This window comes from Ovis canadensis, chromosome X (genome assembly GCF_042477335.2).
Source record: "Ovis canadensis isolate MfBH-ARS-UI-01 breed Bighorn chromosome X, ARS-UI_OviCan_v2, whole genome shotgun sequence".
Taxonomy (NCBI): Eukaryota; Metazoa; Chordata; class Mammalia; order Artiodactyla; family Bovidae; genus Ovis; species Ovis canadensis.
In genome coordinates, this window is record NC_091727.1 from 7,036,935 (window position 1) to 7,063,085 (window position 26,151).

At 49.3% G+C, this 26,151-nt stretch overlaps 1 protein-coding gene and 1 long non-coding RNA gene across 7 annotated transcripts in view; one reads left to right on the forward strand and one right to left on the reverse strand.

Annotated features, from left to right (window-relative positions):
- Positions 1 to 1,402: 1,402 nt before the first annotated feature.
- The window catches only part of GPR143 (G protein-coupled receptor 143), a 47,526-nt gene continuing 22,777 nt past the window's right edge, over positions 1,403 to 26,151 (reverse strand). For 3 of the 5 annotated variants that reach the window (XM_070289713.1, XM_070289710.1, XM_070289711.1), the window contains 8 exons: positions 24,623 to 24,732; positions 23,732 to 23,826; positions 20,839 to 20,931; positions 15,516 to 15,625; positions 13,100 to 13,208; positions 11,314 to 11,431; positions 9,761 to 10,004; positions 1,403 to 1,849 (listed from right to left, as the gene is read on the reverse strand). In XM_070289713.1, the coding sequence (XP_070145814.1) occupies positions 1,767 to 1,849; positions 9,761 to 10,004; positions 11,314 to 11,431; positions 13,100 to 13,208; positions 15,516 to 15,625; positions 20,839 to 20,931; positions 23,732 to 23,826; positions 24,623 to 24,732 (962 nt within the window). In that variant the 3' untranslated portion in view covers positions 1,403 to 1,766. Of the gene's footprint in view, positions 1,850 to 8,448; positions 8,521 to 9,760; positions 10,005 to 11,313; positions 11,432 to 13,099; positions 13,209 to 15,515; positions 15,626 to 20,838; positions 20,932 to 23,731; positions 23,827 to 24,622; positions 24,733 to 26,151 lie in introns of all 5 variants that reach the window. The other 2 variants (XR_011446097.1, XM_070289712.1) reach the window with 2 other exon arrangements.
- On the forward strand, positions 14,666 to 25,570 carry LOC138431419 (uncharacterized). Of its 2 annotated transcripts, none has more exons than XR_011253687.2 (5): positions 14,666 to 16,546; positions 19,228 to 19,373; positions 23,649 to 23,760; positions 24,083 to 24,747; positions 25,217 to 25,570. It is a non-coding gene; the product is annotated as an uncharacterized lncRNA (long non-coding RNA). The 2 variants fall into 2 exon arrangements; XR_011253688.2 differs by having other exon boundaries at positions 14,960 to 15,809.

Consider the following 26,151-nt stretch of genomic DNA (forward strand, 5'->3'; position numbering starts at 1 on the left):
GGAAATGGTGTGTGCTTGTGCCATAGACTTACCTAGGTGGCTTGTGTCTCCTGGGTGTAGTGTGTCCAATATTTTTGTCTCCAAATACGTATATACACATGTATGTTTATAATACATGAAGTCTGTAAACAGACAGTCATCCACATTGCCCCGTGACGGCAGACTATGCAGGTGTGGAGGGCCTCCGTGGATTTTGGTATCCGTAGGGGTCCCAGAACAAACCTCTCATGGATACCAAAGGACAGCTTTATATTACTCAGTTCAGTTCAGTTCAGTTGCTCAGTCGTGTCCGACTCTGTGCGACCCCATGAATCACAGCACGCCAGGCCTCCCTGTCCATCACCAACTCCCGGAGTTCACCCAGACTCACGTCCATCGAGTCAGTGATGCCATCCAGCCATCTCATCCTCTGTCGACCCCTTCTCCTCCTGCCCCCAATCCCTCCTAGCACCAAAGTCCTTTCCAATGAGTCAACTCTTTGCATGAGGTGGCCAAAGTACTGGAGTTTCAGCTTCAGCATCATTCCCTCCAAAGAACACCCAGGGCTGATCTCCTTCAGAATGGACTGGTTGGATCTCCTTGCAGTCCAAGGGACTCTCAAGCGTCTTCTCCAACACCACAGTTCAAAAGCATCAATTCTTCGGCGCTCAGCTTTCTTCACAGTCCAACTCTCGCATCCATACATATATTATTATATATGTAAAATTATGGAAAGATGGAAATGTAGGCAATGATCTGAGCAGAGTCAGGTCCTAAGCCCATATAATCAAAGCTATGGTTTTTCCCATAGTCATGTGTGGATGTAAGAGTTGGACCATAAAGAAGGCTGAGTGCCGAAGAATTGATGCTTTTGAACTGTCTTGAGAGTCCCTTGGACTGCAAGGAGATCCAACCAGTCCATCTTAAAGGAGATCAGTCCTGGGTGTTCATTGGAAGGACTGATACTGAAGCTCCAATACTTCGGCAACATGATGCGAAGAACTGACTCCTTGGAAAAGACCCTGATGCTGGGAAAGATTGAGGGCAGGTGGAGAAGGGGATGACAGAGGATGAGATGGTTGGATGGCATCACCATCTGGATGGACATGCCTTTGAGCAAGCTCTGGGAGCTGGTGATGGACAAGGAGGCCTGGCGTGCTGCAGTCCATGGGGTCGCAAAGAATCCGACCTGGCTGAGTCACTGAACGGAAGCCTCCCTCAGACTGCATCAACCACCGCTCAACACAGCTGAGGACCCAGCGAAGGCTAACCTGGAGGTCCAAGCCTGCCCTCCTCTGCCCCCTAGTGGTGGATGAGGAACTTGCTCCCAGGTGCGTCACCGGTCCCTGCAACATCACTTATCTTAAACAATAGCATTCACTTAGAGGTGTTATTCAGACAGACCCCAAGTCAGGCTGGGAGCTCGGACACAACTACTTTTTTTTATTGTTATTTATTAACTCTTCCAAGGACCTGGATCTGGCGTTGAGATTACAGCCAGATTAGAGAAATGAATGTCCACAGAGACTCAGACAAGCTGCTGGTCTCCAAGGGAATCTGCCTTTCTTTCCCAAGCACAGGCTCGCGGTGGGCCTCTGCGTCACACAGAGGCTGCCAGGGAACATGCTCTTAACTGGGATGGCAGGAAGATCCAGTGGCGGGGCACGCTACACCCCGCAGTGTGCTGACTGCGGGGCAAGAGTACTGTCGGAAGGGATGAGAACCCTCGTGTCTGAAAACACACACAGGGTCCAGACCCCCCTGTCTTGTCCTCTCTACGGGTCTCCTCAGACTTTCAGAAGAGAGTCCGCCGCCTTTCCGCCGCGGGACCCGCTTGCGATGTGGATTTCAATGGTGCTGCCGTCGGAACCTGGGGAGGAGGAAAGACTGTCACGGGTTGGTGTCAATGTCTGGAATGCCTTTTACAACTTTCACGGCCGTATTAAAAAGAGAAAAAAGAAAAATACACAATACGTCCACCTACGTGGGATTAAAGCATCCCAAAGGGCACAGCAAGCCCTACAGAATCTTCTCGGGCAACTTGACTGACGTCATGACTATATCCACCCCGCCCCCTTGCCTTGAGACACTCTCAGCCAAACCCTGTGGGTGCTGCAGAGCAAATGGAAACCAGGCCTGCTGACCCTCTGCAGCTCCCGGCCCTGGGGCTTGCGCTAAATCAGGGGTCCTGCTATCTCAGCGCTCTGTGATGCTAGGGGGTCACTAGGGCAGTGGGGCTACATGGTCACCCGGCCACTGCTTTTGCACAATTCCAGGAGGTGCCCAGAGGCCTTCTCTTGCTAAAACTGAGAGTGGCCTTTTCGCGGATGGAGGAGGGGGAAGGGTGTAGGGAGCAATCAGTAGAATCAAAGCCAGGCATGCCTTGCCAAAACTGTACTCCTAGAGGCCTGTTTAATCCATCCCAATGACACAGCTTCCTCTGGATTCTGTGGGAACAGATGTGAGGATTATTCTCTCAGGGCAGAAGTACCCAGGCTTGCCTGCTGTTGTGCCAGGTTCTAGGGTGGGTGTGTATGTGTGTGTCAGGAGTAAGCCATGGAGGACATAGGGAAGGGTGGCCTTTTCAGCTGTGCGTGAGGCAGGTGACTGCCCTTGCTGAAAACCTCCCAAATCCCAAATTCTCTCAACCTATACACCCTACGGACGGCTGCAGCCTGTTCCCGTCATGACCCTCCGCTTGCTCACAAACTTCAGGCACAGGCTTCTTTACACCCAAGCTCAGTCCTGCCACCAGGCCTTTGCACGTCCCCTTTTCTGCCTATGAAGCTCTCCTGATGTTCCTGTGGCTCACTCCCACGCTGCACTCAGGTCTCAACGCGAATGTCACTTCATTCTCAAAGAGGTGTCCTGGACACCTTGCTGAAACCAGTCTCCTGCCCTCTACGGATATGCCGTTGTTCACAGCACTTCCTTTTTCCTCTCTTTTTTTAACTTGTTTAATTTCGATGACGTCCAGCTTTTTTTTTTTCCCTTGAGTCGCTTCTGCTTCAAGTGCATTATTTTAAATCGCTTGTTTGTAGCTGTGCTGGGCCTTTGCTGCTCTGCGTGGGCTTTCTCTAGTTGCGGTAAGCGGCTTTCTCATTGTGGTGGCTTCTGCTGCTGCAAAGCATGGGTTTCAGTATTTGTGGCTCACAGGCCGAGTAGTTGGTGGCACACAGGCTTTCTTGCCCTGTGGCATGTGGGGTCTTCTTGGAACAGGGATCAGACCAGTGTTCCTTGCATTGCAAAGCTAATTCTTAACCACCAGACCACCAAGGGTCCGTCACAGCACCAGGGACCACCAAGGAACCGCTGGAGTCCTTCATAGTACTTGCTGCTCAGTACTTATGGTGCCTGGGCTTAGTTGCCCCACAGCATGCGGAATCTTCCTGGCCCAGGGATCGAACCCATGTCCCTGGCACTGGCAAGTGGATTCTTCCCCAGGGACCACCAGGGACGTCCTTCAGTTCTTTGTGATTTTCATTCTGTCTCTGCCGCTAGAATGGAGCATCTCAGTGGACAGCGCATTTCTCTCTCTTAGTCGCCGTAGTACGTGTGGCCCCTGACACACAGAAAGTGCTCCATAAACAAATGTGAGATGCGTAAATCCTGTGGGGTCGCGGCGTTGAAACAGGGGGAGGCCACACGGGTCCCTCTGAGCAGTAAGACACTAATGTATCAAGACAGGCAGAAATGAGCCCTATTTAACAGGTGCAGAGTTTTGGAGAATACTCAAGGAAGAGAAGAGAGAGCCTCAGGGGTGTAAGTACCTGGAGAAGGCTGAGATGCAGGGAGAGGCCACGAGTACGACCAAGAAAAAGCAAGTGTGTGCTTGCAGCATCCCCACGACCACCCCCACAAAACCCCACGGTTTCGTAGGGAGCTCCCAGGGCAGGATGAAGCTATGTCCGGGGGGCTCTAGGTCAGAGTAGGTCACACCAAGAGTGATGAGCCCCCAGAGAGCAGAGGAATTTAGAAGACGGGGGTAGGGGGGGAAGGCTCACATCAACGGGCATGGACCCTGCAGCCCCATCTCAGGAGAGTCCAGGTTGCCCGTCAAGAGTGTGGGAGCAGCCGTTTGGCTGGAGTGGAAAACGTGCTCCTCCTGGAGGCCAGGCAGTCAGTTCAGTTCAGTCGCTCAGCCGTGTCCGACTCTGTGACCCATGAACTGCAGTTATTTCGGGGCCAAAAAAAAAAATAAAGTTTCTCAGTCTCCACTGTTTCCCCATCTATTTGCCATGAAGTGATGGGACTAGATGCCATGATCTTCGTTTTCTGAATGTTGAGCTTTAAGCCAACTTTTTCACTCTCCTCTTTTACTTTTATCAAGAGGCTTTTTAGTTCACTTTCGCTTTCTGCCATAAGGGTGGTGTCATCTGTGTATCTGAGGTTATTGATATTTCTCCTGGCAATCTTGATCCCAGCCTGTGCTTCTTCCAGCCCAGCGTTTCTCATGATGTACTCTGCATAGAAGTTAAATAAGCAGGGTGACAATGTACAGCCGCCTTGATGTACTCCTTTCCCAATTTGGAACCAGTCTGTTGTTCCATGTCCAGTTCTAACTGTTGCTTCTTTATCTGCATATAGGTTTCTCAAGAGGCTGGTCAGGTGGTCTGGTATTGCCATCTCTTTAAAAAAATTTCCACAGTTTGTTATGACTCACATGCTTAAAGGCTTTGGCATAGTCAATAAAGCAAAAGTAGATGTTTTTCTGGAACTCTCTTGCTTTTTTTGATGATCTGGCAGATGTTGGCAATTTGATCTCTGGTTCCTCTGCCTTTTCTAAAGGCAGATTGAACATCTGGAAGTTCATGGTTCAGTATTCCTGAAGTCTGGCTTGGAGAATTTCAAGCATCACTTTACTAGCGTGTGAGATGAGTGCACCTGTGAGGTAGTTTGAGCATTCTTTGGCATTGCCTTTCTTTGGGATTGGAATGAAAACTGACCTTTTCCAGTTCTTTGGCCATTGCTGAGTTTTCCAAATTTGCTGGCATATTGACTGCAGCACTTTCACAGTGTCATCTTTTAGGATTTGAAACAGCTCAACTGGAGACCAGGCACCAGCTGGGAAGACGACTTCCGGTTCCAAAACCGCATTCCTGCTGGAGGCGCTTCACAAAGGCTTTGATTTCTCACAGGGTCACCCCACACTGTTTACCCTCACATCCTGAGCTCGTGGGAACTGGGGTGCAGTTTCTGTAGTTCTTGCAGAAAGACCATGGCCTGGAGGGTCACACAGTGGCTCGTGATCAAGGTCTCAGCTCAGCACCCACCCTCGTGACCTGACACTTTGGGGCATGCTCCACATCCTGTGGTTTTTCGTTTCTCCTAAGTTCTTGCATCCTTCGCTGTCCCCTCGGGCTCCTCAAAGGAGACCCCTTCTTGCCACAACCACTCTGTGAGTCTCAGATGCCAGCACCGTTTCAGATGACCCCTGACCCCCTAGGCCTAGCCCAGCCTGGGCTGAGCTGGTCTGCTGTCTGCACCGAGCGCTTTCCAGCCTGTCTGACTTTCCACGGGCTTCTCATCTGGGCTTAGCAAATCAAACAAGGCCGTGGTGGGTGTGTACTCATTCTGCATCGGTACTGTGTGAATACCTGAGTGTCCTTGCAGGAAGTGCAGCTGCTGGTGACCTCACAGTGCCCAAGGGCTGGGCCTCCTTCCTAGCAACTCCCAGCAGTGAGCTTTGCAAGTCCAGGCAGGCTCTTGGGAGCTTCCTGGCTCTGTGCAGACCTACCATTTGGGGAGGCATGTCATCTCTTGGGCCCTAGGCCATTGTCCTTGGATTCCTTGACACCTCAAAGCCCTAAATTGGCAACCCCAACCAGGAGGTATGGAGCATACGCTATACAGAAAGTATGACACCTGGCCGCGCATCCCCTGCGAGCTGTGGAGTCGTCTTCAAGGTTTAGCCAGCCTGACAGATTGGAGGCCCTGGGGTCTGTTAGCTCCCACACTCCCTGGGCACTGGGAACCCGTGGAACCACCAGGAGTCATGTGGACCGCATGTGGGTGGCAGGAAAGAATCTGAGACAACAAGATGGATGAGACAGAATAGAAACGTGGAAGGGAACGGGGAAGCGTGGGAGAGAACAGGGAACTCTGAAGATCAAGGGAAGATTATGCAAAATAGAACTGTGTGGGGGGAAAAACACAGATGAAACAGGGCGTGGAGGGAAACACAAGGCATTGTGAGAGGGACAACTGCGGAAGAAGAGCAAACTGCAAGAGGGAGACGAGCGATGATGAGGGGGAAAGAGAACTGGGGGGAAGTGTGGGATTCTGGAGAGAGAAAGGAACTTTTGGAGCCACGGAACTGTGCTCAGAGGATGCAGAGAGATGGGAGAGAGAGAATCGTGAGAAAGGCTGCTGTGGGAAAGGGCAGGAACTTGAGGGAGAGATACAGAATTGTCAGAACAGAAAATTATGGTTACTAAAAGGTATATGTGAAAGGGTCTGGCTGCTCGCCGCTCAAAAGCCAATAAGCGGGCCAAGTTGGTGGAAAGGAAAAATATGCTATATTTCAGATGCTGGCAACTACAGGGGAGAGTGGCAGATGTCTGTCCAAAGGCCAACCCCTGACAGGCAGAGGGTGAGACAAAGTTGGGGGAGGGGGTACATGCAGAAACAGTACAGTCCCCTCTGACAGTCATCTTCACTGAGAGCAGCACCGTGGTTGTTTTAGGTACAGATAATCTTTACTTCCTGGGAGCACGTGTTCCCACGTCTTTGCGGTCAGTTCTCGGAATTGTTGGCAGCTCAAGACCTGGGTACAGTCGGGTCATTGTGTAGTTAACATTTCCACCTGGTGTGTTTTGGTATCTATAAGACAGCTCACAGGAGGTGGCTCAGAATATTACCTATAGCCCCTTCAGAAAGAATTAAAGGCCCTTGTGTGTATGTGTGTGTGTCAGTCACTCAGTCATGTCTCTTTGTGACCCCGCGGACTGTACCCCACCAGGCTCCTCTGTCCACGGAATTCTCCAGGCAAGAATACTGGAGTGGGTTGCCATTCTCTTCTCCAGGGTATCTTCCCGACCCAGGGATCGAACCCGTGTCTCCTGCCTCGCAGGCAGATTCTTTGCCGTTTGAGCTACAGTGGAAATCTCACGACACTTAAAGAGTACATTATTATTATTTGGTCTCCTTTGACGGTTTTCCTTTGTTTTTAGCATTTCTCACCTCTCTGATTAAACTGATTCTTTGACTAAACTTCTCCACCAGCAGCAGGCAGGCAGAGAACATAATGGAATGGTGGGCGGCAGTGGGCAAGGATCATAGTCTCGCTTTGTTTCATTTCGGGGAAAGCGTGTTGTGGGAGAGACTGGTCGTCGTGAAAAAGAGGGTTAGGGGAGCCCTGGAAGATTTTTGCCTAAGAATGAATAATTTGAGGATGAATAGGCAGTTGTGGAAAAGAAAAAAACAAAAATGAGAACATAGACAATCATAGAAGAATAAAATGGCGGAAGAACTGAAATGTGGTCGGGACAGAACCCTAGGAGACAAGATGGCGATGTGAGACAGACCACAGACAGCAAAGAGCTATGGGAAAGTGGGATTATCCGGAAGAGGAATTCTGGAAAGAAACAGAAAGCTGCGGGAAAATGGAGAGTTGTGGGCAAGACAAGGATTATGGGGAAGAAAGAAAATTGTGGGAGAAGTGTAGCGCTGCGGAAAAGACACGGGGTTGGAGAGAGAAGTAGGGAATTACGGGGAATAGAGCTTTGTGGGAAACACAGGGGACTGCATGGAGAAGGAGGAAGAACGGAAAAGCAAGGGATTATTGGAGAGATGGGAGGGCTTGTGGGAAATCCTGACTCTTTACAAAGGTGCTCCTCGTATTCTGGACTCAAGTTGTCACCAGGAATTAGACGCAGATCCTCTCACTGTAAACCGTCACCACAGACATGAAAGTGAAGTCGCTCAGTTCTGCCCGCCTCTTCGCGACCCCATGGACTCCTCCATCCATGGAATTTTCCAGTCACTAGGTTAGTCCTACAAGCAAATGTAAGCGTTCTATCTCCGCTCAGAAACCTTAACTGGCCTTTTGCCGGCTCCAAAATGCAGAATCTGTAAACACCCCTTGATGGATCTCTGCCCCACCTGCCTCTCTCCAGCTTCCCACTGCCAAACTACATGCAAGTTCAGCCTTTATTTATTTATAAGTCTTTATTCCTAAATTCCCCTCATGATACTTCTCAGAGACGCTCACACCCCAGCCCCGCCTCAGCTAAAATGGTGTTGATTGGGTTGCAAGCGCTCGAGGAATATTTGTTCAAAATCCGTTGACTTTTCTGTTAAGTGGTGAGTAAGTGCCAGACACCGCGTTAGACACTTAATGACGGAGGCTTGATGGAAGCCTGTTGGCCTGGAAGTGAATCCTAAAGTAGCAGATAGAGGCTTAAGGATGATAAACAGGTCAAGCTTCGTCCTAACAGTGCAGATGGGGAGAGGCCTAACCATACTTACCGCTTCGAGTTTGTGTCTCTGGGTTTTTCTCTGACATGTAACAGTATTTTCTGTTTTATGGAAGCAAACTGGCTGGAAAGGAGAAAGGAAACACGCCCGAGATTAAGGCAGCCTTATCTCATTTCCGAGATTACCACTTTATTTGAAAAGGCCCCCGGTTCCTGAGGGTTCTGGCCTCAGCATACAGCCTGTGGTATAGACACAGGGGTCTTGTATGTGGGAGTCATTCTCTTTGCTGACTTGTACCCACATCTTTAACTGTGGTGTTAGATAAGACCCTTGAGAGTCCCTTGGGCTGCAAGGAGATCCAATCAGTCCATCCTAAATGAAATCAGTCCTGACTTCACTTTCACTTTCAAGCTTTAAAGAAGCATTATTTGGGCCGTAAACTGATACTTTCATCCTCCATATCAGTTGGGTTAATGGACATAACCCCAAATTAGAGGAAAAGTGAAAATGAAGTCGCTCAGTCATGTCTGACTCTTTGAGACCCTATGGACTGTAGCCCACCAGTCTCCTCCATCCATGAGATTCTCCAGGCAGAAGATTGGAATGGGTTGCCATTTCCTTCTCCAGGGGAATCTTCCCGACTCAGGGATCGAACCCTGGTCTCCAGCATTGTAGGCAGACACTTTACCATCTGAGCCACTAGGGGAGTCCAAATTAGATGAACAGGAGTTGAAAAAGAGGACCGATTTGAGGACCACAGTGCAAGAGTCTTGAAATGAAGAGGACAGAGTGGAATAGCCAGTGATAGGCGACCTGCATTTCATCTTAAACGCCCCCGGATGAAGTGGACAAACCAAAACTGCACGTAAAAATCTCCAGAGGTCAGGCTGCCTACTGTTCACTGTCTTACAGCACACGTCAGTGCCGGGTGAGAAATGACCATTTATCTCAGACTCAGAATGTCATGCACCCCAAGGCAGAGCTAGTGATCATTAACGCAAGGCTACGGTGCTCAGTAGTGGGAAAGGGACGATCCTCTGGAGGAGGGCATGGCAACCTGCTCCAGTATTCTCACCAAGAGAATGCCCACGGACAGAGGAGCCTGGCAGAGGTGACAGTCCCTGGGGTCGCAGAGAGTTCAACAGGACTGAAGCCACGTGGCTCGCAGGCAGGGGAAAGGCACCATGCTCATATTACAAGGAGAGGTGAGTGATGAGCTGCAAGATTAAGGTGGTCCCTTTCCACTCATGCCCTGAAGCTGGTTCCAGAAATCAGGTCAGAGAGTCTCCTGGTCATTGACAAAGGAGTTCCTGGGGAGCCTGGGGCCCCCAACCTAGGCCTGCCTCTACCCAGAGGCTCTTACCTTCAGAAAGCAAGCTCAAGGCCTCATCGGAAGTGTGCGTGCCGCCTGGCAGCTCCTTCTTGGGAGCGGGGCCTTCCCTGGGCTCGTGGGGGCCCCCGGGGGATGGGGGAGCCCCCTCGGTGGCCGAGGTGGTCATCGAGTCCCACTGGATCTCCTTGCTGGGACCTGGAAGTGTCAGGCGGCAGCCCGTCCAGCCGTAGAAGGCCAGGGACAAGAGGAAACCTTGGGCTGGATTCAGGATCCCCTGGAAGGGAGGAGAAAGAGACGGCATATAAGTCAGGGTGCTGACGGGCATCGGGGCTCATGGGGGTCACTTCGGTCCACAGGTCTGGCCTCAGCTGGGGCACGTCCTATTGGCTAGTTTGGGGCAAGAGAGAGATTGGCTTGGAGGTGCTGGGCCTTCAGAGGTGCGTGGGGGACACAGGAGACCAGCGGGGTGGAGAGGAAGGTCCCGGGCATCACCCCAGCAATGTGGGTTGTCTAGAACACTTGATATTTATGGGCAGTGTTCCAAGGGATACCTCCAGCTCTGTGGCTTTCTCACTTTGCAACATTTCTTCCAGAGAAATTCCCAGATATTCTTAGTCTGCCTGAAAAGTTTGAGACACTTGCCAAACTGATTTACCAGAGTCAAATGCGTTTAATAATGATGCTAACACTGAACGCACAAGCATTTAATTGAGGACACGGTGCGCCTCTCCACTTGTTTACTTGCTAAGTGGCTTCCAACTCTTTGCAAGTTCATGGACCGTAGCCCGACCAGGCTTCTCTGCCCGTGGGATTCTCCAGGCAAGAATATTGGAGTGGGTTGCCAGGCCCTTCTCCAGGGGATCTTCCTGACTCAGGGATCAAACTGGGGTCTCCTTCGTTGGCAGGTGGATTCTCTTACTGCTGAGCCACCAGGGAAACCCAGGCACCTCTCCACTAACAGCTCCTGTATGGAGTTTTTGTAGTGGAGACACAATATACTGGAAACAGCTTTCCACCTGATTATGGTGGTGAGTTTCTAGGCAATATGGTTGCCTACATGTGTGATTAGGTGGTTGAAATGAGTATAATCTCTACATCCTGCATTTTTCATTTATGAGATTTCAGAATTGTTATATTTTACATTATCATTTTCAACATCTGCATACCATTCCGTCAAGATCAAAGACAGTGATTTACTTAACCGTTCCCTTTTATTAAAAAAAAAATGTGGGTTGTCTACAATGCTTTATATTTATGGATAGTGTTCCAAGGAATACCTCCAACTCTGCGGCGTTTTCAGTCTGAAACATTTCTTCCAGATAAATTCCCAGATATGTTTAGTCAGCCTGAAGGGTTCGAGACACTTGCCAAACTGACTTACCAGAGTCAGATCCATTTAATAATGATGCCAACACTAAATGCACAAGCTGGCTCATGGACCACAGCCAGATAAGGGGGCCCCCGCAACCTCTCCAACTCACTGCATATTTAAATAACACATAGATCATACTTCTCAGTGGTTTTTATCCTGTCTGGGTTTTTTTCTTCTTTAGGAAGTACATTTAAAATCAAGATTGACCTACCATCATGAACCACGTGGTCTTGGCTGCATTTCTGACCTGTTTCAAAGAGCTGCTGTTGATATCTGCTTGCGTTTCAAGATAGAACAAAAGGCTTTCGTTGATGACATTTGAGAACCAGCTGTGAGACAGAAAATGGGCCACAGGTAAAGAGAACATGCGATATTATTCTTTTTTTTTTTTTTTTGCTTATTTTTAATGGGAGGATAATTGCGTCACAATATCATTTTTTATCAGTGCCAGAGGTCAGGGGACATGTCTGCACCCATGACTGTTGAGTCACTCCATCATGTCTAACTCTTTGCGACCCCAATGGACTGTAGCCCACCAGGCTCCTCTGTCCATGGGATTTCCCAGGCAAGAATATTGGAGTGGGTTGCCATTTCTTCCTCCAGGGGATCTTCCCAACTTAGGGATCGAACCCACACCTCTGGTATTGCAGGCAGATTTTTTTTATCCACTGAGCCACCTGAGAAGCCCCAGGGAACATGTCTCCCAAGACCTAGAAGTCTGGCAGGGGTGACCAAATAGCTGCAGGAGAATTAGACGAGAATTAGACGTCAGAGATGGCATCCCCCTCAGCCAAAAGCAGAGACCAAGAGACCCTTCCGATGGTCACAATCAACACCATGTTGGGTGGAAGGTTCTAGCACACGTCAAATAGCCCAGAAGTCATTCTTCCTTTGATGAGCAAGCTGACGTCTTAATGGAGACCAACACGAACCTTGATGTTTTACGTCGGAAATTTCTGACGTTACTGTCGGCAGGTCAGTGAAGTTGGAAATGGCAGGCTCGGGATATTTTTAGAGGGAGGTAACTCACGGCTCTCCCAGGAGAATGTCCAAACCAGCCTCCTCCCATCAGATAAATTATTAACCACCAGCATGTGCCCTGTCTTGCAAAGCACTCTGTCGCTGCAGCAAAGGGCTTTCTGATTTGGTGCTCGTCACAGGTCTATGTGCACAGAGCAAACCCACCTGAAATGCTGGGGCAGACTGACTGTGGGGGACAGGGTAGGCCCACTGAGGAGATGAAGATTGCTCTATACCATTCTTGGTTTTTGTTTTTTTTTTTTTGGTTGTTTTTTGGCCGTGGCAACCAGAGATGGAACTCTTGCCCCATGCAATGGGAGCTTAGAGGCCTAACCACTGGACTCCCTGGGGAGTCATGGTTTCTGTCCTTGTTGCCCTGAGCTGTGAGTCATCACACAGACACGGGCCGTTGCCCCTGTGTCTCATCAGACACAGGAATCCTGCTGTCAAGACAAATGCAGGGACTTCCCTAGCCGTCCCAGTGGTCAGAACTCGGTACTGTCAGTGCAAGGGATGAGGGTTCAATCCCTGGCCGGGGAAGTAAGATCCCACCTGCCTCACACTGCAGCAACGACTAAAAAAATTAATTAATTAAAAAATAAAACAAAGATGGATGCAAAAATAAAAGATGGATTTAGAAGGCATGATGAAGCATTTGATTTGAACATTAACCCCCGGCGATGGGACAATACTCTGGAGGCAAGTGGTTGGGATGTGACCACATAAAAGTGAGGATTTTCTGTTCTTAGGGATTCTCTATAATTTGAGTGGACATGAATTTCTTTCCAGAAGGTTACGGCTGTAGACTGGCCTTCCTGTCTGGACAGCATTGCCTCCAGGGCTATCTGGACAAGCCTCAGAAGGTTTTGTCTCCCAAGACTCTGCCTCTGGAACTCAGGTCACACTTGGGGAGGCATCTTACAAGTGGTTTGCATTTCACCTCCCAGTGACAGTTTAAAGAAACAGAAACACATTACCAAACGATGAAAACCAGCATTATTTTGAAGAATCGGGTCTTGATCATGGCTCCCATGCGTCTCTCGTTCTCCGTGTAAATGCCTTGTCTTCCCTTCAGTAAGGAGGCCACTGTGAAGAGCAGAGGGGAATGGCGTGTGATGTTCATGATTTGCAAAGGCCAGCAAACCTGATGGGACCCCGCAAGTCACCCTGGAGAGCAAGAGGCAAGATACCAGCCATGCCTCTCTCACCACTGCATGGGGCGGGGCGGGGTGCTTCTCAGACACTCGGGGGGAATACATAGCTTTTAAAGGTTTACTCTGAAGTCTTTGTGGCTTCCCTGATAGCTCAGATGGTAAAGAATCCACCTGCAACGCAGGAGACCCCAGTTCAATTCCTGGGTCGGGAAGAGCCCCTGGAGAAGGGAGAGGCTACCCACTCCAGGATTCTGGGGTTTCTCTGGTGGCTCAGCTGGTAAAGAATTTGCCTGCAGTGTGGGAGACATGGGTTCAATCCCTGGGCTTGGGAAGATCCCCCTGGAGAAGGGAGAGGCTACCCACTCCAGTATTCTGGCCTGGAGAATTTCTCGGACTTTATGGTCCGTGGGTTCACAATGAGTTGGACATGACTGAGCAACTTTCACTTTCACTTTTGAAATTGTTTAGATTTATACAAGATATAAAAAGATAGCAGAGTCCCCATATAGCTATACCCAGCTGCCCCCAGTGTTAGCATCTTCCACAACCACACGTTGGTCAGCATGAAGAACACAATGCTGGTACAGGCTGTTAACTACACCCCCAATTTTATCTGGATTTTATTCATTCAGGAACTGTATTTTTAACAGGTTATACTTTTTATCTTTATAATAAAAATTATTTTATAAATATAAAATACAAATATAAAAAAATATTTTTATTATAAGAATAATTCACTAGGGGACTTGTCTGGTGGTTCAGTGGTTATAAGATTCCATGCGTCCAACACGGAGGGTGAAGGTTCGATCTCTGATCAGGGAACTATAATGCCCCATGCTGAAAAGTGTAGCCAAAAAATTTTAAAATAATAATAATTTATCCTTGATTTCTTTCTTTCTTTGGCCAAGACTCTCTGCATGTGGGATCTTAGTTCCTCAACCAGGGATTAAACCCAGGCCCCCTGCAGTGAAAGAATGTGCGTCTCATACTTGCTATTTTAAAATGTTGAAAGAGTTAGCATTCCTCCTTTACAGAAGTTGAAAAATATTTAAAAAGTTTAGAAAAAAATTAATAACCTATCATCCCCCAAAGACAACTATTAGCATCTTACTGTATTTCTTTCCAGTGTTTTTTTCTACACTTTGTTTTATTTGATGTAATTGAATCACTATTTTTTAATCACTATGTTTTAATGCAGTAGTTTTAAAAAAGCTGTATTTGGCTCAGACAGTAAAAGCATCTGCCTAAAATGCAGGAGACCAGGGTTCAATCCCTGGGTTGGGAAGATCCCCTGAAGAAGGAAATATCAACCCACTACAGTACTCTTGGCTGGAAAATTCCATGGATGGAGAAACCTGGCAGGCTACAACCCATGGGGTAACAAAGTTTGGACACGACTGAGCGACTTCACTTTCTTTCTTTCTAATACACTAGGGGGGTTGTGTGTTTTTCAATTTTTCTTGCAGTAGAGTTGATTTCCAGTGTTGTGTTAGTGACAGGCGTACACACACTGGTTTTCAACACAGATATGAAGAGAGAGACCCAAAGAGCCTTGGTGATGTCTCCCTAAGTAGCAGAGCATATCGCTTAACGTTCTGCAGTCCAGTCGCTCCTCCAGTGACCTTTCTGCGGAGGTGTGTTTGTTTATCCTGATTCTGCCCGTGAGGGACCCACAGGGCAAGAGGGGGCTGGAGACTTGCCCCAGGGCTCGTCTCCTCAAGGATGGGGTAGGGGGCTGGAATGCAGTCCCCCTCCTCCGGGTCTGCTGACTCACCTTCTTGCCCAGATCTTTCTGGTGCCTCTGACTCATGTCCTGTGGGCCCCTTCCTGCTTCCTGCCCAGCTGGGAGAAGACACGGGCCCAGACAACACGGGGATAGCCCTCTCCATCTCCACCCCTCGCCAACAGCTGACCTTTCCTTTCCTCTCCTGTTCCCATCTCCCCCTCCGCCAGGTTTCAAGGACACTGGGTCTTTGGGGCACGCCAAGGACAGACCCAGGGTGAGTCCAGGTAGAAGGGAAAAGTCCACAGGTCCCTGAGCCGTGCGCTAACGGATGCTGGCAAAGACTTCATCTAGCCTGTGACTGAGTAGGCTTGCTCCCTGTCACTGATGTAAACCCACTCACTCTCTCCGACTCTATTCTGCTAGTCTCTGCAGGATGACAGATGAGGTCAGGGACCCAAGACCTGGGGCTCATCCCCGTGGCCTCATCCCCAGGGAAGCTTCCCTGCCCTTTACCTGCAGTTACTGTCTTTCGGAATAGGATGGGGTTGCCCACGAGGACCAGTAGCAGCGGCAAGTACGTGGTGATGTAGTGGGGGATGGCGTGCTCCAGGCCCCTCTCGCACCTGGTGGGGGGTGGGGGGAGAGAAAAACAGAGGCATTCTCCAACAATGAGGCTTTACCTGAAATAACCCGCTGCTTTATCTGAAAGCCGAGATAAGAGGACCCAAGTGCAAAGGGAAATGCACAGATCACTTCTGGCTGCAGGAAGGAAACCTGACTCATCTCCTCCTGTCTGTGGACAAGCAAGTAAGTCACAGAAGGAGAAGGAGGATCAATCACAGTTCTGTCTTGTCTCAGAAAGCAGGCCGCTTTTCAAGTTGCCCGCTGGAAAAAAAGTAAAGACAGGAAAAGATGGGATGGTGGATGCCCACCCCCACCACAACACCTCTGTGGGACCCCTGCAAAGAAAACACACACAGTTCAAGCAAGACAAAGGTACTCAACAGACTAGTTAGGTCTCAGCACTTTACTACATGCTAGGCCTGGCTGACATCATCAATAAGATCCAAGCTCTGCCCTCGAACAACTGAAAACACCCGAGCTTCCTATTTCTCAGGACACTTGTTCTCAAGGTGACCCATAATCATTTTGGTGGTTCTTTTCAGAAAGAAAGACAGGAATGTCTACAGATGGGTTGTGAGACTCATCCGTCAGCAACATGACATGGTGGTGTGCCACACACAGCTATGTTGCCAAGGCTGGGAGTGTCACTGAACAAATGTGTAATGTAGAGAAAGTGGGAAAGGGGGAAAGGGCATCCAAAGGAGAAGTTGCTCAGGTCTGACCCCAGATGAGGTGGAAAACCAGAGGAAGGCGCAGCCCTGGAGGTCCGGGAGGACGGCTTGATAAAGATGCCGGTGCTTTCATCAGTATGGAGTGCGCACGCCAGAGATGAAAGTGGCAGGAGAATGCAAGAAAACAGGCGTGAACAATGCAGTGCCCACCTTTTGTTGCCCTAAGGATGGCAATACCATGTGAACATGGTGCGTTCTTTTTTAAATGAAGCTTTCTTCTTCAGCTGTGAAAGCTAAACCATGGTCTACAAGGGCTTGAGGGGAGAAAGGGAAACAGGAGGAACAAAAGATGAGATTCGAATGATGAGGGACAGATGAGTGAGGGTGGGAGCTTGCACAGTGCTCTGAGGATGCAGATGATGAAGGGTGGAGATGATGGAGGGTGGAGAGATGGAGGGTGCAGAGGAGGGTGCAGAGGAGATGATGGGATGATGGAGGGTGGAGAGATGGAGGGTGCAGAGGAGATGATGGGATGGTGGAGGGTGGAGATTATAGAGGGTGGAGAGAATATGGAGGGTGCAGAGGAGATGATGGGATGGTGGAGGCTGGAGATGATGGGGGATGGAGATGATAGAGGGTGATGATGATGGAGGGTAATGATGAAATTAAAAGACTTACTCCTTGGAAGAAAAGTTATGACCAACCTAGATAGCATATTCAAAAGCAGAGACATTACTTTGCCAACAAAGGTCCGTCTAGTCAAGGGTATGGTTTTTCCAGTGGTCATGTATGGATGTGAGAGTTGGACTGGGAGGAAAGCTGAGTGCCAAAGAATTGATGCTTTTGAACTGTGGTGTTGGAGAAGGCTCTTGAGAGTCCCTTGGACTGCAAGGAGATCCAACCAGTGCATTCTGAAGGAGATCAGCCCTGGGTGTTCTTCGGAAGGACTGATGCTGAAGCTGAAACTCCAGGGCTTTGGCTACCTCATGCAAAGAGTTGACTCATTGGAAAAGACTCTGATGCTGGGAGGGATTGTGGGCAGGAGGAGAAGGGGATGACAAAGAATGAGAGAGCTGGATGGCATCACCGACTTGATGGACATGAGTTTCAGTAAACTCCGGGAGTTGGTGATGGACAGGGAGGCCTGGCGTGCTGCGATTCATGGGGTCGCAAAGAATTGGACACGACTGAGTGACTGAACTGGACTGAATGAATGATGAAGGAAGATGAGATGACGGAGGGTGACATGATGGGATGATGGAATCTGGACATGATGGAGAGTGGAGGTGATGTAGGATTAGATGATGAAGGTTAGAGGAGATTGGGATGGTAGAAGGAGAGAGGACTGATGGAAGGTGGAAATGATGGAGGGCATTTTGAAAAGACCCTGATGCTGGGAAAGATTGAGGGCAGGAGGAGAAGGGGACAGAGGATGAGATGGTTGGATGGCATCACTGACTTGATGGACATGAGTTTGGGTAGATTCCGGGAGTTGGTGATGGACAGGGAGGCCTGGTGTACTGCAATTCATGGGGTCACAAAGAGTCAGACACAACTGAGCGACTGAACTGAAAGATGATGGAAGGTTGTGATGGTGGAAGATGAGATGATGGAGGCAGGAGATGATGGGATAATGGAGATGATGACATAAAGGAGGTCAGAGATTATGGAGGGTGGACATGATAGATGGTGGAGATAATTATGGATGAGATGATGGAGGTTAGAGACATGTGATGATGGAAGTTGGAGCTCATGGAGGGCGGAGATGATGGAGGAAATGTTGGAGGGTGGGGATGAGGCAGGGGGAAGATGTTGGAGGATGAGATGATGCAGGGTGGGCATGATGGGATGAGGGAAGGTGGAGATGATGGAGAGTGAAGATGATGGAATGTGGTGATGATGGAGGGGGAGAAGATGGAGTTAGACATGATGGGATGACAGAAGGTGGAGATGATGGCATGGTGGAGGGCAGACTGATGGATGGTGGAGATGGTGGAGGGTGGACATGAGGCAGATGAGATGATGGTGGCTGGAGACTATGGAGGATGGAGATAATGGAGGATGGTTCTGTTGGAGGATGGAGATGATGGAGGATGAAAATGATGGATGGTGGAGATGATGGGGGGGATGATGGGATGATGGAAGGTGGAGATGATGAAAGATGAGATGATGGAAGGTGGAGATGATGGAGAGTAGAGATGGTGGAAGACAAGATGAGATGATGGAAGTTAGAGAAGACAGGATGATGGAAGTTGCAGATGATGATGCTTGCAGGTGGTGTATGTTGCAGATGTTGGAGGGTGGGGATGATTAAGGGTGGAGATGTTGAGGGGTGGGGATGATTGAGGGTGGAGATGTTGGAGGGTGGGGATGATTGAGGGTGGAGATGTTGGAGGGTGGGGATGATTGAGGGTGGAGATGTTGGAGGGTGGGGATGATTGAGGGTGGAGATGTTGGAGGGTGGGGATGATTGAGGGTGGAGATGTTGGAGGGTGGGGATGATTGAGGGTGGAGATGTTGGAGGGTGGGGATGATTGAGGGTGGAGATGTTGAGGGTGGGGATGATTGAGGGTGGAGATGTTGGAGGGTGGGGATGATATAGGGTACAGATGTTGGAGGATGAGATGGTGGCCTATGAGATGATGGAAGATGGGCATGATGGGATGATGGTGGGTGGAGATGATGGAGGTTGGAGGTGATGCATGTTGGAGATGATAGAGGGTGGGGATGATTGAGGGTGGAGATGTTGGAGGATGAGATGATGCAGAGTTAAAATGCTTCAGGGGGAGGCCTTGTGTTAATCTTGGAGCACCTGGGCTCAAATAAAACAGCCCCAGGATCCCACGGGTGGAGGCAAGTGATAAAGATTCTCTTTCCGATTAAGTGCATCCCTCTGTAACAGCTGCTAACTCTGTCTTTGCCCTTTTAAGGCTCCTGGGGAGAGCAGATTATTTTGAGGGGTCTACGCAGAGCCCTGGAAGTAGTCACAGTTGACAAGGCAATAGGACTGTGGAGACATTTGAGTGAGCAGCTGCAAGAAATTAAGAAAGATGGGGAGAAACAGTCTACACCACAGGTCAGCAATTTTTTTCTCTAAAGGAACAGATAGGAAATATTTTAGGCTTTAGAACCTACTAGTGGATTTGAGTCAAATCTACTCAACTCTAATGGATAAAGCAGCCATAGACAATACATACACAAATGGGTACGGCTGTGTGCCAATAAAACTTTATTTACAAAAGCAGGCAAAGGGCCAGATCTGTATTAAGGGCCCGATCTGTATTAAGGGCCATGCTGCACTGATCCTTGGGTCTGTGCTGTGCTGTGCTTATTCGCTCAGTTGTGTCCAACTCTTTGTGACCCCATGGACTGTAGCCCACCAGGCTCCTCTATCCATGGGATTCTCCAGGCAAGAATACTGGAGTGGGTTGCCATGCCCTCCTCCAGGGGATCTTCCCAACTCAGGAATTGAACCCAGGTCTCCCACATTGCAGGCGGATTTTTTACTGTCTGAACCACCAGGGAAGTCCAAGAATACTGGAGTGGGTAGCCTATCCCTTCTCTGGGGGAACTTCCCAACCCAGGAATTGAACTGGAGTCTCCTGCATTGCAGGCAGACTCTTTACCAGCTGAGCTACCCAGAAAGCCCCTCCCTGGGTCTACACCACCTTAAAACCACCAAGAGACCATGTTCAACCTCTGATTTTCAGTTTTCCATTAAAATGTAGAATATATCTCCTTAGAGGGACCTTGAGGTTTTACAAATGGTAAAGGGCAGGGGTTCAGACTCAAAGAAATGTCTGAGACAGTTTCAGAGGCCACATCTCCCAGTGTGTGTTCAGAAGAGCACAGGATGGAGACATGAAAAAAAGGTGTAGACAGCAGAGGCTGAAAATGAGCTATTCTAAAAGCAACCCTTTGAGTCTCCCAGACATCTGGAACTCAGCCCTGGGATGTTCAACTCACCTGCATGCCCAGAGGAAGCTGGTTTGAAGGACAAAAAAAAATCAAGAGCAGATAGGAGGGAGCCATGCCCATCACAGATATCTAGGGAGAAGAGATGCACCCCCAGCTCTGATTGTGCCTCTGAGGTTGTTTTTTTTGTTTGTTTGTTTAAACACAGCCCTCAGTACAGATCCAGCCCTCCGCCTGCTTTTGCCAATAAAGTTTTATTGGCACACAGCCATGCCCACTTGTGCGTGTATTATCTATCGCTGCTTTACCCATTAGCGCTGAGTAGTGAAAGTCACATAACATCAAACTCACCATTCTACAGTGAACAAGTCAGCGGCATTTAGGACATCCATGGTGCTGTGCAAGCCCCACCTCAAGCTCTGTATCCACACTGGGCACAGCACTGACCCAACACACACGTGACGGGCAGGAGCAGGGGACCCTGGCCGGCTCAAGGAGCCAGGCAGATGCTTGCAGCTGCACGGAACCTGGACAAAGGCCCGCCCACCTATGTGGGGTCAGCACCCAGGCACGTCCTGCAGGAGGACACCCCATGGGGGTTGGGCATCGGGGGAGCCCCGGCTCACCTGGCCACGGAGGGATAGTACAGCATCAGGGCACCCTCCACGCTCAGCAGGGCGGCCAGGCCCCAGGTCATCAGGTGGTACAGCAGGATTGTGCTGGGGAGGGAGGATACAGGTCCAGAACCTCAGGTCCAGCACCTGCCCGGCCTCGCACTCTGCGAGCAGCGGTAAAACACATGCAGAGCAGACTCTCAGCAAACAGCCCCGATTGTGCCTCTGAGGTTGTTTTGTTTGTCTATTTGTTTAAACACAGCCCTCAGTACGGATCCGGCCCTCCGCCTGCTTTTGTAAATAAAGTTTTATTGGCACACAGCTGTGCCCATTAGTGTATGTATTGTCTATGGCTGCTTCACCCCTTAGTGCTGAGTAGTGAAAGTCACGTAACATCAAAGTCACCATTCTACAGTGAACAACTCAGCGGCATTTAGGACATCCACAGTGCCATGCAAGCCCCACCTCAGGCCAGTTTCAAAACATGTTCATCCCCCTAAAAGGACACCCACACCCATTTGGGGGTCTCTCCCCATCACGCCTGCACCCCCAGCCCCTGGCAACCACTCAGCTACCACCTCTCTCTATGGATTCACCTATTCTGGACATTTCATCCAAGTGGAAGTGTAAAAAGTGTGGCCTTCTGTGTCTGGTTTGTTTCCCTTAACCTAAGGCTTTCAGGGTCCATCTAGGAAAAGCTATGGTGTTTCCAATAGTTATGTATAGATGTGAGAGTCGGACTATAAAGAAAGCTGAGTGCTGAAGAATTGATGCTTTGGAACTGTGGCATTGAAGAAGACTCTTGGGAGTCCCTTGGACTGCAAGCAGAACCAACCAGTCCATCCTAAAGGAAATCAGTCCTGAATATCCTGAGGAAGGACTGATGCTGAAGCTGAAACTCCAATCCTTTGGCCACCTGATGCGAACAGCTGACTCATTAGAAAAGACCCTGATGCTGGGAAAGATTGAGGGCAGGAGGAGAAGGGGACGATAGAGGATGAGATTGCTGGATGGCATCACCAACTCAATGGACATGAGCTTGAGTAAGCTCTGGGAGTTGGTGATGAACAGGGAGGCCTGGCGTGCTGCAGTCCGTGGGGTCACAAAGTGTCTGACATGACTGAGAGACTGAACTGAACTGAAGGCTTTCAAGATTGACAGGAGGGACAGACATTTCAGGTGCACAGCAAGAACACCTTGCCGTTTTGATTGTGCCTTCTTCTTTTTGTAAAAATGAGCTGGCATAATTCCTCCTAGGGACCCCGCTCCCCCAGTAGCAAGGGGTTCCCAGCCTCTGTCCTTCCTGAGGTCATCTCGGTACCTAACGTGCAAGGGCCTTAATGCTCAGTCCAAACCACAAGGAAGGTCTCTGAGAAACGGGTGGCCATCTGACATTCCCGGAGAGCAGGGAAACTTCCCATCTCTCTCCACTGCCACTCTTGATCATTCCTGGCAGAGTTGATACTCTTACCACCCCCATGCTTACATCCTTAACCATCCCCATCCTTCATCTCTGTACACCCACACACGCCACCCTGTCCCCCCGAAGGAGCAGAGGCAGTAAGCCTTGCAGGTGATCCAGAGAGGTTCAGAAACTTGCCAACAGTCACTCAGTGACTGAGGTGCATGAGTGAGGGCCAGGAACTTGAACCTACTGGGGCCAAGGCACTAACCACTATGTAATTCCTCCTAGACAGCCCCCTCTCCAGATCCAGAATTCTTGGGCTCTGTACTTAGCATAACACATCCATACATACTTCTTAGAACTTCTTCCTATAACCTTTAGATACCATCAGAATCATGCCAACCCTTTTTTAGTATCTGTCCAGTTCCAAATATGAAATTTACTGAATTACTTATTTCCACGGTTTTAAAATCCTCAGTTTTGGGGGGAAGGGGCACCTGGAAAATATTTTGCTATTTTTTCTTTATATATATGTATATATAGTTGACTGGCAATGTTTCAGGTGCCCAGCAAGAATACCTTGCTGTTTTGACTGTGCCTTCTGCCTTTTATACAAAAACGAGCTGGCATTAGATGTTTCTTGGTGGAGTGCCCACTGAGAGGTTCTGACGGACTGTGTCTCAGTTCAGTTCAGTCGCTCAGTCATGTGCAACTCTGTGATTCCATGGACTGCAACATGCCAGGCCTCCCTGTCCATCACCAACTCCCGGAGTTGACTCAAACTCATGTCCTTTCAGTCAGTGATGCCATCCAACCATCTCATCGTCTGTCGTCCCCTTCTCCTCCTGCCCTCAATCTTTTTCAGCATCAAGGTCTTTTCCAATGAGTCAGTTGTTCACATCAGGTGCCCAAAGGATTGGAGTTTCAGCTTCAACATCAGTTCTTCCAATGAATATTCAGGACTGATTTCCTTTAGGATGGACTGGTTGGATCTCCCTGAGGTCCAAGGGACTCTCAGGAGTCTTCTCCAAGACCACAGTTCAAAAGCATCAATTCCTTGGCACTCAGCTTTCTTTATAGTCTGACTCTCACATCCATACATGACTACTGGGAAAACCATAGCCTTGATTAGATAGGCCTTTGTTGGCAAAGTAACGTCTCTGCTTTTTAATGTGCTATCTAGGTTGGTCCTAACTTTTCTCCTGAGAAGTAAGTGTCTTTTAATTTCATGGCTGCAGTCACCATCTGCGGTGATTTTGGAGCCCCCGAAAAAGAATGTCTGCCACTGTTTCCACTGTTTCCCCATCTATTTCCCATAAAGTGATGGGACCAGATGCCATGATCTCAGTTTTCTGAATGTTGAGCTTTAAGCCAACTTTTTTGCTCTCCTCTTTCACTTTCCGTGTCTACCCTACAGAAATAAGAGTGCTCGTGGCCTCTCCAACCTTCCCCTTGGGCAATGAGCTAGGGCAGAAGACCCCGGCTGCTCGCCCTGCATACCTCTGTCCAGCCGACCTCTGGATCACCAGGTAGGCATCCACCGCGTAGCAGAACAACCACCAGAAGCAGGCGCTGTACAGCAGCTGGATCCAGAGCTATAATCAGAAGAACGGCATCCCAGCCCCAGGGTGCAGGCTACGGGTGGCCCCGCCCCACCCCTGATGTCATCCCAGCCCCTGGGGGCAGGCTCCAGGTGGCCCTGCCTCCTCCCCTGAGGTCATCACGTGTCCCTGAAAGCCCTCCGCAGACATGTGGCCACCCTTGGAAGCCCAGGCTGGGATGTGGCCTTGGCTCCCCCGTCTGCTCAGCTGGACTGGTCCAGCTAGCCCTGCCTGGTGCTCACACATGTAGGCAGAGAGATGAAGAGCTCAGAGACGAAAGGCCTGGCCTGGCACTTTGAACCAGACTCCCTTCTGCTGAGGACGAAAGAAGAGGACGCGCAGGAAGGGCCTTCCCAGGAGAAGCAAGGCAGGGACGTGCTGCAATGCTAAGTCCTATCCATGGTGTCTGTCTCTCTGCGACCCCGTGGACTGTAGCCCCCCAGGGTCCTCTGTTCATGGGATTCTCCAGCCAAAATTACTGGAGTGGGTTGCCATTTCCTCCTCTAGGGGATCTTCCCAACCCAGGGATCGAACCCACATCTCCTGCATTAGCAGGCGGGTTCTTCACCGTAAGCCACCTGGGAAGCTCCAGAGACCCCTGGAGGGTTTGTTAAATCACAAACAGGCCCCCTTCCGCAGGGTCCCTGGTCAGTGGGGTAAGGGTGGGGGTCTCTGAGCTTTTCTAAAAACTGCACTGGGTTGGTGGGAAGGTCAGGACCATACTTTGAGGACTCAGTGTAACAGAGGGGAGTGAAGGGGTGGGGAGGGGGGCCAGGGGAGCCACACTTACTGCACTCCCCATGCAGAAGACGGCTGGCCACACATCTGTCCTGTTCACGGCGGAGATGTCATCCACGAAACTCGGAAACCCTAACCACACCGCAGATCGGACCACGATACCTAAGGGACAACCAGGTGATAACGCTTTCTTTGTATCTGCTCCTGACTCAGACCTAAAGGGGACCTGGTGACAGTAAAAATGATGGATGGACAAATGGACACATGGACAGGTGAAAGGATGGATGGATAGGAGATAGGGAGGGAGAGAGAAAGACGTGAGGGAGGCAGAGATGATGGGTGCAGGAGAGACAGGGGGAAGAAAAAAGACTCAGAAGATAAGGATTATGGTTGCAGGCAAACCCAGGCACTTTGATTTCCACTTCCACTGACATCAGCTACAGTCACGTTCCTTACTTTGCTTGTTCGTTTATTTGCCTCTAAGAAGCAACTGTTTCTTGGCTGTATTTTTAGTGTCCAGATTAACTAGTCCTTGTGTGAAAAAAAAAAAAAGAAAGACTGAAAAGAAGCACATTCTTTCTTTTTTAATTTTTTTTAAAGGATGTATTGATTTATTTTATTGATTGGTCTTTGTTGCTGCTAACAGGACTTTCTCCAGGTGCAGCGAGCAGGGGCACTACTCTTGGGCTTCTCGTCTCTGTGGCTTCCCTTGTTGTGGAGAACCAGCTCCAGGGCACCTGGGCTCCAGCAGTTTCATCACCTGGGCTCAGCAGTCATGGCTCGTGGGCTCAGTAGTTGTGGGGCATGAGCTTAGTCGCTCCATGCCACGTGGGATCTTCCCCGACCAGGGATGGAACTCACGTGCCCTGCATTGCAAGGTGGATTCTCAACCACCAGACCACCAGCAAAGTCCCGAAAAAGCTTATTCTGAAGTTGTGGAAGAGAGTCCTTCCGTTCTTTTTAAAAATAAAAAATAAAAATTGAAGATTTTCACAAGTTAGCTCTTGGTAATCTACTTCTGACATTTATTATTTGTGAGTTTTCCTTGCTCTTAGATCCAGATATCTAATTCGCCTATAGTCAGTATCCACACTCGAGCGTTGTGAGGTTTGTGATAACGTCTGTTTGAGTGTACACTGCATAACGCCAAATGCTCAAGGGGAAATGAACAGTACAGACTTGGATACTAGCATGATGTGTATAGTTGGCATACAAACATATACTTCAAATTAGGCAACCAAATATACACTGTCCTACACCACCAAAGGGAATTATGCACACTAAAATCCTAAAGATGTCGCCTCTCATTCTTAAGCGCAAATAACAGGAATAATGTTTTATTCGAATCAGTGCTTTGTTGTTTTCACTATAGAGATCTGCTTTGAGCTCAGTAAACACCATATGTATATATTTTTGCATGTATATGAGGTGATGGGTGTTTAGGAAACATTTTGTGGTAAATGTGAATCATTGTCCTGGATATCTAAATGTTTCCCAGTGCTGTATGTCAGTGAAGTCTCAGTAAAACTGGGGTGGGACTTCCCTGGTGGTCTAGTGGCTAGGATTCTGTGCTTTCACCCC